Source organism: Corythoichthys intestinalis, chromosome 11, assembly GCF_030265065.1.
Source record: "Corythoichthys intestinalis isolate RoL2023-P3 chromosome 11, ASM3026506v1, whole genome shotgun sequence".
Lineage (NCBI taxonomy): Eukaryota > Metazoa > Chordata > Actinopteri > Syngnathiformes > Syngnathidae > Corythoichthys > Corythoichthys intestinalis.
This window is the reverse complement of record NC_080405.1, coordinates 35,212,901-35,225,271: the sequence shown is the minus strand read 5'-3', so window position 1 is coordinate 35,225,271 and position 12,371 is coordinate 35,212,901. Positions and strand designations below refer to the sequence as shown.

At 41.1% G+C, this 12,371-nt stretch overlaps 1 protein-coding gene across 5 annotated transcripts in view; it reads right to left on the bottom strand.

The window, feature by feature from the left end:
• Window positions 1–11,578, bottom strand: part of ebf1a (EBF transcription factor 1a) — a 146,986-nt gene extending 135,408 nt beyond the window's left edge. For 3 of the 5 annotated variants that reach the window (XM_057849682.1, XM_057849681.1, XM_057849684.1), the window contains exons 1-6: window positions 9,826–10,510; window positions 9,028–9,184; window positions 8,271–8,334; window positions 7,722–7,777; window positions 6,694–6,767; window positions 5,417–5,485 (exon numbers count right to left, since the gene is read on the bottom strand). In XM_057849682.1, coding sequence (XP_057705665.1) covers window positions 5,417–5,485; window positions 6,694–6,767; window positions 7,722–7,777; window positions 8,271–8,334; window positions 9,028–9,184; window positions 9,826–9,959 — 554 coding nt within the window. In that variant the 5' untranslated portion in view covers window positions 9,960–10,510. Of the gene's footprint in view, window positions 1–5,416; window positions 5,486–6,693; window positions 6,768–7,721; window positions 7,778–8,270; window positions 8,335–9,027; window positions 9,185–9,825; window positions 10,511–11,539 lie in introns of those variants that run through there. The other 2 variants (XM_057849685.1, XM_057849683.1) reach the window with 2 other exon arrangements.
• Window positions 11,579–12,371: the final 793 nt, after the last annotated feature.

Below are 12,371 nucleotides of genomic sequence, written 5' to 3'. Positions count from 1 at the left end.
ATTTGATGCCTAAATCGATGTTTTTCGACCCGCTGTCTTCGCCGTCTTTGGCTGACATCTGCTACCCTGATATTTACAACTATCTTGTCCACACAAAATCAGCCTATTCTCACGAAAGTTTGAAAAACTTTAAGAGCTTGGAGGCTTATAAATACTTCGTTGCTGGTTGGGTGAAACAGGTCCTCGTCCACGAAAATTCGGCAGGAATCTATCTTGTGCTCGGGAAGGTGAGTTACGAAATTTTCAATTCAAAATCTTTTGTTCTTGCTAACATCCTTTGTCAAGTCTAATGTATTTCATGTCATTTGTCAATGGAGCTAGGGCTTTTAATGTTTATATGGTTTAGCGATAGCACTCTCACTACATACATATATAATATGTAATAAATATGAAGTGCGATAGCACTACTCCAGATTGTCCTTAGTTGAATTTATTTTTTGGCTTTTGACCTCAATAGTGAAATTGTAAATTAATTGTATGACAACTGTCTTATTATCCCCTTATAATTATATATTTTCAGGTAGTTCATTCACAACGTCTGAGTGTATGTTGTCGGCGATTAGCCTAGCAATGATCTTAATTGTGGTTGTCAGCCCAAAACCCTCTAAATATATATTAAATGCATCTTACCAGATATAAAATGACTACTACATAATCTGTGGTAGTCGTTTGGAGCCCAGTTTTCTCGTCGAATTGCAGCAGTCCATCTCGCTCTCCTCTCCGGGTCTCTAGGAATACGGTAAAACCTCAAGTCTCTCCTGTCTATCTTCTCTGTTTTTGCAACCGACTGCCACACACGACTTCACCATTTTGATTATAAATGTTAACGAGCAGAAAAACACGCCATAATAAATTATCGATGCAAAAAAATTAAAAAAACAGTATTGACTTATACTAACTTTCATGTGTATTGGTTCAGGTGATACAACATTTGATTCAAACCTTTGTTTTTAAAAACAACTAAAACATCTTGAAGTGCAATTAATGAGAAAAAAAAAAAAAAAAAAATCTGAGATATCCAAGGACGGGTCTACATCTGAGGCATACTAGACTACCCCAAGACTAGGACTAAAGTACGCTCATGAAATTCTGATGTGTGATTTCATTTCACAGATTTTTTTTTTCATGTCAGCTCATGTTCATGTTAGTGTCCCCCTGAACTGGGGCCATTCTTGGACAGCTCCCCATTATTTTCAATAAATGGACTTGCACTCTGCAGCTACCACATTGCATTACCGTAATGCACATAAAGCAAACAATGATCCAAATGAGAGACAGCTAGCTCAACTTTGTTGTTCCTTGTGGAGGCTGGCTAGTTTTGCAGGTTAGCAAGTTCAAACAGTTTAATGTTATGCTAACTCCGATGCAGTTCAGGTTTTCTTAGCAAAATTAGCTGTGTTTTCCCCACCTTCACAACATTGGTGTCTTATTATATCACTTACAGTGGCTGCTGTTGGCCAAAAAAAAAACTTCTAATATCCCTCTTCTTCGAAGAGGGCGAGAAGGTGGCATGTTGACATGTATTTCTGTCGTGGATGTGTGAGTGCGCGTGTGTGTGTGTGTGTGTGGGGGGGTCTAGTCATCAGCCAATCAAACGTGCGTTTGAGGGGGGAAAAAATGGACCGTCACATTCAAGTGAAAAGGGATAAATGTAAGTCTGAACATTATAAAAAAATAATTCGCTTAATAATAGTAGGGTCTAATCTATCCTTACAATATATGCAAAGACAAAGTAAATGACCTCTATCGCTGTCATTTGCTTAAAAGTTGATGGGGAGAATTTGAGCATCCTGAAAAGTTGCTCGTGTTATGTCCCTACGGTCCATATGAAAACCTTTGCCCTTGCTGCAAAGTATCTTCCTTTTACGTGTATTGGAAATAACATCCAAATGCATGGGCGATTTTAAGGTATCCTATGTGTTCGATGGATGCTTATCTCCAGCCACAGAGGGGAAGCCTGCTTGGGGGACTCCCTGCGGAAAGCCTACGGGAACAGGACAGGCAAGAAAGGGCCACGGGACACAGGTGGCATGAGGCAGTGGGCAGAACTGACAGATTAGCCTGCAATCAAATGCATGCAGCCAGTTCAAGAAAGAACAGGAAATGGATTGACAGAAGCTATGCAAAGAGATAGCAAAGGTGTCCGCGGGTGAGGGGGAGATGTTTTCATGATGTTAAGCCCATCCAAGCAAACCACAGAGTGACTGGCAGTGTCTGCATACAATTAACCTTGTGCTAAGCAGGAGTGATGAGGAGAGCTGAAAGTGGAGGTGAAGGGGTTAAGGGCTCCCCCTCATATTATCCTGTTTCTATAAGAGGCTAAAGTGGACCACATGTTTCCCCGGGGAAGACATAGAGAGGCGCACAGGAGCATCTCACCTTTCGCCACTGCTTCCTCTGACACACATTTCCCAAAGTAAACCAATTCAGTTTGAAGATAACTTTTTAACTCGTTGGCTACGGTGATAGATGTCCAATCATGTGGCGTACAATTATCGTTCCTCTCTGAATTTAAATGAGTTTATCACTAGTAGACGTCCAATCCATTTGAACTGGGACGGTGGCAACGAATTAACATTTGTTCGTCAACCGTCCTACTTCAAATGGATTGGACTTCGGTGCTGTCAATGGTAGGGTGACCATATTTTGATTTCCAAAAGAGAGGACACTCGGCCCGGCCTCGAGAAAAAAAAAAAAATCAAATCATGATAAAAAAATAATAACAATAGCATGCAGACCCGTGAAAATGTAGTCCAGTCAATACACACACACAGTAGGCTATGTGTCAACTAAACATTTTTACAAATTACTATCACGACAATTGCCGTTGACAAATTGTTATTCCCACTCAATTGTTATTCCATTCAATGTTCTAGATTGTAGGCAAACAATAACCGAAATAAACTGACAAACGACTCAACCAGCATGTTTCCAAACGGAGCATTTCAAAACTATATTTTCCATAATGCCTAGCACGACTTAGCTCACTGACAGCTACCCTATTAGCGAGCATCGGTAGTCGAGGCAAAATCAAACAATGCTATAAAAGTCAATCATCGGCAGCGCAACGATCGGACACCAAATGGGATTTTACAGCTCACACCAGTACAAAGCTCCGACAGAAGTCAACAGCTGCCGAAAAATAAGTTTACCAAGTGTACATTCGATAGCATGTGAGCTCCTGTCAGGATGAAGGTTTGTTTCTGAATGAAAATTGACAGTTTACGCCATGATAAAGCAAGTCTGTGACTGCGCACTCATGGGCAAATTTGTATCTAAAGTAGAATTAAGGTATTTTTTGACTTAATTACACTTTTGGGTACATGAGCATTTGATTATATACATATTGATCGTAATAAAAGTTTTAATAACTGGGCAGGCTCTCTGGGAACACGTCACAGGCATTACAGTACCGTCGCATTCTGTGCAAAGCGTCAATTTCAACACACGCTAGTTGGTCTCATGAAAAATAATGAAAACCGGACATTTTCATGAATTTATAAAACCCTGCCAGACGCCCCAGACAGGATGTGAAAAGTAGACATGTCCGGGAAAAATTAGATGTTTAGTCACCCACGTCAAAAGCAGCCAACGAGCTAACAAATTCTGTCCTCAACCAGGGCAAGTTAGAAGATGTCTCCTAGTGAGAATTATGTATACCCAAAGCGATATGCTCACTGTACTGATTTGTTCTCCTAACAATCAAATAAGTTTCTCATTAGTTGCCTTTATTTTTCCTCATTCCTGCGGTTTTGCTGCCATGGCCTGTTTCTCCAATCTTAACGAGAGAGAGAGCTAATTAGGCAATAAGACCCATTACTCTTCCACAAGAGTTTGAGCTAGCCCAGCTAATTAGGGCTGTAAAATCTAATCATCTCTGCGAAACAGAAGCGAGCTAACGAGCCCTTATTTAACGAACTAAATAACTTCAAGGGTGGAGAGGGGCTGCTGATGGTATTTCTTTATGAATTTGGAGGAGGGGGGCTCATGTTAATTGAGTCAGCTTCGGCGTCACAGTTGTTTGTTTGTTTATGAATCCCTCCTTACAACTGCCAAGATTACAGTATACAGATTCTAAATGAGCAAATGCATAAACGCGCCTCCTCTTATTTCCCTCAAATCTTTAGTTCGGGTGACCAGTTTCACACCCCAAATCACGATCCTCTCACCTGACCTAATTTCCCATCCTGGAAGAGTGTTCGTCGAAGAGGAAAGCAGGGATGTTTTTCCTACGCCTGCTCTAATTTGATGCCGCTTATACGTGGCCTTGGCACACCTGAGCCATTAAGCGTCGGGGGAGAAATGCCGCCAAGCGACCGTAGCACGCTCAGACCGAGAAAGTCGCCTCTTCGGCCTCTTTCTCTAGTTACGACCGTTCCAAAAGTACAAGAGGAGAAATGAATACATGCAGTTACACTGATAGGGAATTCAACAAGTACGGGCGCTGAAAAACCAAAATGGTTGCGGCAAAGAGTGATGGGCAGGCGTGTTTTTAAAGCCATGTGGTTGGGGTGCAGCTGTCTCAGGGAGCACTGAGGTGAGGCCTTCCGCTTCACTGGAGCGGAACCAGGGTGGCGCGCGCACACTCCCGCACACACACGCTAACACACACATACACAGGTAAAAGAGTAGCTTTTGACAGAGCAGCAGTGAGAACAGGACAGCTGTGTTCATCAGATAGCACAGGTCACTGCCTCATTAACACACATATACTCTTGTACATGTCGACTCGACATAAAAACTCAAGTAGCAAATATGTTTTTTTTTTCTAACCCGGTCGGAATATAAATCAGAAAATGCAATTCCTTGAATACAGTATTTTGATTTGTTAAAGTTAGCAATAATGATTAAACGTCACGATGAAATATATAGGAATAATCACTCTGCCACACAACAGAGGCCTGACTGTAAATCTGCATGCGGGGCTTTTCCTTTTTTTTTTTGTTTCCTCTTTTACGAAGTGTAAATCATGTGAGCTACTGCATTAGTCATCGGTCGTTTATGACGACAGGAGGATCATTGCACACTCCAAGAAAAAGTACAAGGAGTGTGTGCTAAAAACTACAGTGTCTATGGTTGGTGAGCACTTATCCAGCAATACACACGCATACACACATCAGACTTGAGCAGTAACTCTAACTGCTCATCAGCTAAGTCATCAACCTAACCACTCAAACATTGTGTCTGACCACACATGAAGGAGTGCAGACACACACACATGCATGCCGCTGCATTGGTATTTACTGCTGCTTCACACATTTTGCTCACAGATGATTATAGCTGCTGAAATGTAAACAACTTCTTCCCTCTAACCAATCGCACATCTCCGCCGTGTGACATTTTCCCCACATTCTTTTTGATTTATTAAATGTCAACACACGACTTGTCTTCCCCGCACGGGTCAAACTTTGCCTACCTGTCGATGATGACCGGGTCAGACGGGGTCTCGTTCCTGTTTCCACAACTCTTCTTATCACAGCATCGACTGCGGGGTGACAAGAGGGCAGTTAGCCAATGAAATGTAAAGAACGTGCAGAAATGATCATGTGTGACTTGAAAAATGGAGGAAAGAGAAGTGAGGAGGGCGTGAGAGTTTTCAGAACGGTAAAGATATCAACAGGGTAGTTTGGGCCACAGTTGGTAGAGGTGCCAAAGCAGTGTGCTTGACTCAAACTGGATAGGAACTTCAATCACACTCGGGGACTCAGGTTAGCTCCATTTCTGTCAAACATCACACAAGCAGACATCTCGCGTTCTCTATTTTTCCTCCTCAGAGCTCGTCCCCTCCCTCTATCCCGCCTCGCTCTTTCTCTGCCTCAGAAGTGGGTCACAGAGTGGTCCCACCGGACCTGGGGAGTAGTGCATGCTGGGTAAAAGGGGGTTGCATACTGATGTGACGAGTCCTTTTTCCAATGATTTGACTGCAGCGCATTGTAACAGTGTGTTGTCATGCCGCTCATCTCTTAAAACAATACATTTATATCAAATCTACCTTTCCTTTTCTCCCTCTTCAACGCATTTACAGGTCTGCATGTACCTGTGATGACGGGAGGTGGAGAAATATACAAAAGAGAGTACGGAGAGGGATTGACCCTCCCCCTACTTTCTTGCGTCCCCCAGGACAGGAGGCTTGCAGAGTCAGATCAGATTTCTGATCTGGAGCCGTTTCCTGCAGCATATGAAAACAAGTGGTCTAAATTGCCTTGTGTGATAACCGGGAAGTGCCACAGGCCTTTTATTCCGACGTGTAAGTCGACATGTACAGTATTTTTAGATGGTGATAGGCCGTGTGATACCTTTATTGTTATGTGACAGGGGTCTGCTTGTTTGATTGTGTGAGAGTGTATTTTAGCGCGCAGTCCGAGTGTGGCCTCATCACTGCATAGCTCACTGTCAGGACGATGCAAAGCACGAGTGTAACGCACACTAAGGAGGATGGGTTTGAGTAATGAGCTTTTCCTTGTCCTAATTAGCTGAACATGAGAAGGATACACACACACACATTTTCTCATACCCCTACCAACAGAAATAGGCCAGGGCCAATCTTCTCAACCCACTTTGAAGAAAATGATAAGATTTCTATAGTAATTTAGCACTGCTCTTCTTATCTTTGCCCTCTCTATACTCCAACAGAGACACCTTCAGTGTAAAAAAAAAGGCTGATTCTGGACTAAAATAGCATTTGCATCTTACCTGCACATGATCTCATGGGTCAGCAGAACCCGGCACATTTCTGGATTTTTATCCTGGCCTTCATAGACGATCGCCTGGAGTAATGCAAAAGACATTTTAATGGGTTATTCTCTGATTAGTGTGATGTTACCGCCGCAAAAATATTAAAGCATGTTTGTAATTGTTTTATCGTGGGAACCCTATCCTCTAAACACTCATTTCTGTGCGAGTCCTGCCTTGTCCTGTGTGTACAAACGTGTTTGCGTGTGCATGTATGTTTATGTGTGGTGTACAGTGAGCAGTTGGGCTGCCAGACTGGAGTATAGTGCACCATCTGCTACATATAGCGTCCAAAATTGCAGTGCGGTTTCCCCTGCAACCCCACTCAACATGATCTCAAGGGCCATGATCGTGCACACACATAAACACATGAAACATCAGTTCAAAATAAAATATAACCCTGTACTTTAGTGTCAATTCCCGACGTAATGTCACCTAATATCAAACGACCTTTACAAAGGTTAATTTTGCCACTGTTATTTAATCTTAACAAAGAATCCTCACACTTTTGTGTCAGTCCATATGTATGACTTTGTGTTTCTTGATGTGATTGGCGCTAACTCTGGGATCGAGTTTGTTCTGTTTCACATTGAGGAAATGAGGGTCAAGGTCCTCAAAGAGTGAGCTGGCATGCATCACTGTCTCTCCCGAACGCTGACACTCTCCTGCATTTTACACACACACGCACACAGCACATCTCACAACTACACACAGACGCTTATAAAATTCCACATTCTAGTTACTGGCCGCTATAAGTGGAGGTAGGGTATAGGAGGACACATGTCCTCTACATTCTCGGGCCTTCGTAAATGTATTCCACAGGTAAGACAGGTCATTTATCACACTGGCTGTGCTGGGCTGAAGTTGAGGGTCTTAGACACAGGGTGAAGGGGTGAAGAGGGGGTTGGGTTCAGCTTTAAGACCAGTTTTAGTGAGGAAATGTTGCAAAGTTTAAATCTGTGTCGGTATAGTAAAATGGAAATTCTCACCTGTTTAGTCATGGAGTCGATTAGTCGCACATACAAGTCCTGCTCTGTCCTGATGCCTTGGAGACAGACAGGAAGTTTTTATTTATGATTTAACATCCCAAGCGAAGTAACACCACTTTGTATCATTTTGGGGGCAATTTTGAAAAGCTGCTCGAGTCTAAACTTTGCAAGTCGAAATTACAAATAACTTTTTGTTTAAAACTTAGCTTGAAAGTGGGAATGACTTACCTTTATGCATGTAAAAACAATATACGTTCCTAAAATGTAATCAATTAAATGAAAGAAACAAGACTTAAAAATTATGGTTAAAACTGTATTAGTATTTGTAGGTTTTATTGAAAACATGTTACACGCTAAAAAAATATTATTATTGTAATTACAATAATTATAATAGGAGTAATTGTTAAGCATTTTCATAAATTTCTGTCTTCTCATTTTATTCTCCAAAATGAATATTGTAAAATCTTGTTTGACTTTTGCTTTCTACTTTAAGCGCAAAAAAAATCTACATAACGTGCGTTGTAACAAAATCTCGGCACGGAAACTCACCATTACTGTAGAGCAGCTGAAGTCTATAGTGGATCCCATTGTTGGTCTTTTCTCCTGTCGTTTCCTACAATAACATTTCAAATTAACAATTTAAAGTGCGAGGTAAAGGGATATTTTCATTTAAAGTGCTTATAATTACAATTATTTCCTAGACAAAAATGTAACTCACTTACATATCTCTCTCGCAAAGTGTTTTATTTATATACAAATACACGAATTTGATTTTCATTTTGATAATACAAAACTTTACATTTTGAAATTACACATTGCAAAATAATTAACGATCTTTTTAACGTTGATCAATTAATAAAATTAAAAAAAACAAGTATACATCAGATTTGAAGCAAACCATCGTTTCATTCTAAACATTCAGTTTTATCTGAGCTTTTAGAATAAATAATAAAATGTACATTCTATAAAAAGAACGTTCGTTTCGTTTTTTTCTTAATTAAATGTGTTTTCTGGCAGCACCGAAAAATGCAGTAAAATGTTTTAAATGTTTTCATATAATTAATGGATACGTGTGACCACGCGTGGTTTTATACACTTTGCAAGACTCAATAGTAAAACTCACATTAGCATTGAGTTGTAACGACGCCTGCTGTGACACTCTGGGCACTTGATTTTCGGTAATAAATTACTTTAATTGAACAAGCCATCTAACGGTACCCATACACCCACAGTATAAAAAAATTGACTATCAACTTTACATATATATTTTTAAATGTGTAAACTCAAAAAGAAAGTTTCAACTCACCTTTTCCTTTTCCACAAAATCAATAAAGGTGGTTCTCTCGATCTCCACCGGCTGACCCTGCCGGTCGTATAAAGCCAGGACGAAGTGGAAGAAGTTGGATTTGCGCAGGTTAGAAGGGGGCTGTTTCTCAAAGTGCGCCCGGGCCAGACCCACTCCGCTGCGGACACGAAAGGCATAAAATCAGCGCCACCCATTGCAATAAAAAAAATAATAATAATAATAATAAAGCTAATAACGCGTGTATTGCATTAAAATCACTGCATTTTATCGCTTTTTAAAAAATGCCAAATTGATGTGTAATTTAATCAATTAATTCTGACACGATGTTTAAACTACAATTATCACCCAAATATCAAACAGAATTAAATACGTTTGGAATTTAGAATTTCATTAACAAGCAGGCCTGCAGTCAATAATAATGTGGATTTTAAAAAATTGAAAAAATCCACCCTAAATATGCGTGACATCACGAAACAAAATAAAAAGTCAGAAGTAAAAGTTGATATTTCAAGCTTGCACGCCTAATTTGCTCGAAGTGAGCTGCATTTTCACGCTGAGATGACACGCCGTTTAAGTCCTGCTCGGCATAAAGCAGATCAACTCATGAAGACAAAAAGCCAGCGGTGCTTCTGGTTATCCAACAACTGCGTCCTTTGGGACCGCGTGCTGCCCCAAGTGGTACCGGCTCGTGGAGCTCTAAACGCCGCAGATGTGACGATCGCGTTTCGCTCCCTCGCCCGCCCGTGCATGCCATGCATGCGCGCTCTCCCATCTCGCAGCAGGCCGCCTCGGGCTCACCTCTGGGCGGCTGTGTTGGCGTCCAGCACTCCGGCACCTTGCATCCATGTCCGAACCGCGTTCATGCCGGCCACCATGGGCTCTTCTTTCATACTACTCCCACTCCTGTGGATGCTCTCGTGGATGCCGAACATCAAAACGCACCTTCACGCTCTCTCCCTCTCTCTCTCCCTCTCTCTCTCTTCCTCTCCACTCTCTTCCTATGACTCTCCGTTTGAAGGCGCTGTCACGGGAGCGAGGTGTCGCGCGCTCTATTTCACTTTAGCGCTTCTCAAAGTCAACAAAAGATGCGACATGTGGAAGCGGCGAGAGGCTGTCAGCGTGCACCTCGTGTCAGTGAAAGCGGAGGGAGGGAAATGGGAGAACACAAGGCTGCGGATCAAGGTGCAAGCTGACAAAAAAAAAAAAAAAACCAAAAACAAATGCAAAATGTCAGTTTTGGCAACAAACAGTCCAGGCGAGGAAGAAACACCCAGGTGACATCACTCTTCCCTCTCTTCCTTTATTCACTGAGTCTTCCCCGGCGCAAATTGAGGCAGTCCTCCTCGGCTACAGCGACTGCGGCTCCTCGGCAGCTCAAGCTCGCGTGGTTTGCGCTCTTTTCTTCCCAGAGGAATCACTTTAGACCTTCCGTGGCACGCCGAAGAGGAGTGGGCGATGGGGGGCGTGGCCTACGAGGAGAACAGCAACGCCCCCCTACCCCAACACGGTTAATAAGACGGACAATCAGCTGTCCGCCAACTAGACCGCTTGAAGCAACCCTTCCCCATTTCCACCATGCACTTGCAGTGTCCCGCCCCAGCCACTTAGTCAGAAGCTGTGCACGGCGTGAGCGTACGCGCCCACTGCGCGCCTGTGTTGGGTCTCCATGTGAGCGCGTTTGCTCGTGACAAACGATACACACTCCAGTCATTCAAGTAATCTGTGCGCGTTTGAGTATAATGTCAATAAGCACCAAGGGGAAAACACCACATCGTTGCTCAAAAATGATTCAAATGGTGTCTATTCATGAGTGCAATGAATATTATATTGGCTGGATGGGATGAATTTTTTCCAATTTAAACAAATTTGTTATGAAGTTGGTTTTATGTTATAGGACATTAAATGTAATGCATTAAACTATCTTATATTTAACTCTTAATAGGGAAAGGGCAATTTTTGGGCATTAAAAAAACAAACAACAATCTAACGCCATACATATTTGGTATCCACATCACATTTTGGGACATGTAAGCCATATACATTCAACATTTCTTATAATCATTTTATGTATAAAAAATATATAAAATAATAAAATGTTAACGAAACAAAAAAGTACAAAGAAAATGAAAAATTAAAATAAAATTGAAATACACTCTGGTAACGGCTCCAATAAAACTTTCAAGTTTTTGGCTGGCAGTGATCGTTCACTGTCAGTTTATCTCAATCAAATTAGATTGGACGTCCAGCGCCGTCAATGGCAGCCAACAGGTTGAGTGTCCTACATAGGGTTAAGAAGACATCTACTTTTAAAAACAAATATATCCCTACAAACCTTGCAATAATATTAATTTATTTAAAAAACACAAAAAGAAAAAAAAAAAAAAGGAAACAAAGATGCTATGCAGATTTTTCAGTTTCAATCCAACTGAGAAAGAACAGAAAGCTTCGATTTGATGCACGACATAAATCATTTGGGACCAAGTGGTGAATGCAACATGAATGTGAGGATTACAGCTCATCTGTGCTTCGTCTTACAGTTGTCCCACAGCATCGCCACAAGCCAAGAAATAACTGCAGACATGGAATAACAAGAAAGAAATGCATCACACTTCGTGTGCACCACACTCGAAAGTGATTTCCTATAAGGACTTTACTGCTGGCCAGGCACACACTCGCCTGAATGAGATCCCTGGAGCAAACATTTTGCATTTATAAAAAATAATATAACACAGTAGTCGCGTTTCACACTGTAAGGATTTTAAAAAAAATAAAATAAAAAAAAATTGTGGAGTGTAAATAGCAGGAGTGACAATTTTGGAATTTCCTTACTCGACATAGCAGATGGTTACTGTAAAACCATAATACACATACTGAATAGAATAGATGCCTTATATTGTGTACTGATTGTTATGTATATCTAATTTGTGCCTAGACTCAATATATCTGCCAATATAATAATAGTACATAATAAGAAATAAATCATATTTTGTCGCCATGCTTATATATTTCTAACTAACATTGGATCACTCGTAATCATTGGGAATAATCACTTAATACCAATTCAAGTTACATTAAATATACTTTAATTAGGCTCAAAATACTTCAATGTTAACATTTCGTATTATTTTCCTTTAATACTCAAAACAAGCGACAGTCATGTCATCCTTTTTATCTGTTAATGTCTCCTGCATGCTGTGGAATGAAGAATTGGAGCGCCTCCCTACTTGAGTAGCACTATTCTCACTGCTGATAAATAAAGGGAATAAAATACACATATATACGCACTCCCACTCCCACTCACACACGTACAGAGTTATCCTTCGGCACATTTGTTTGATTGTGGC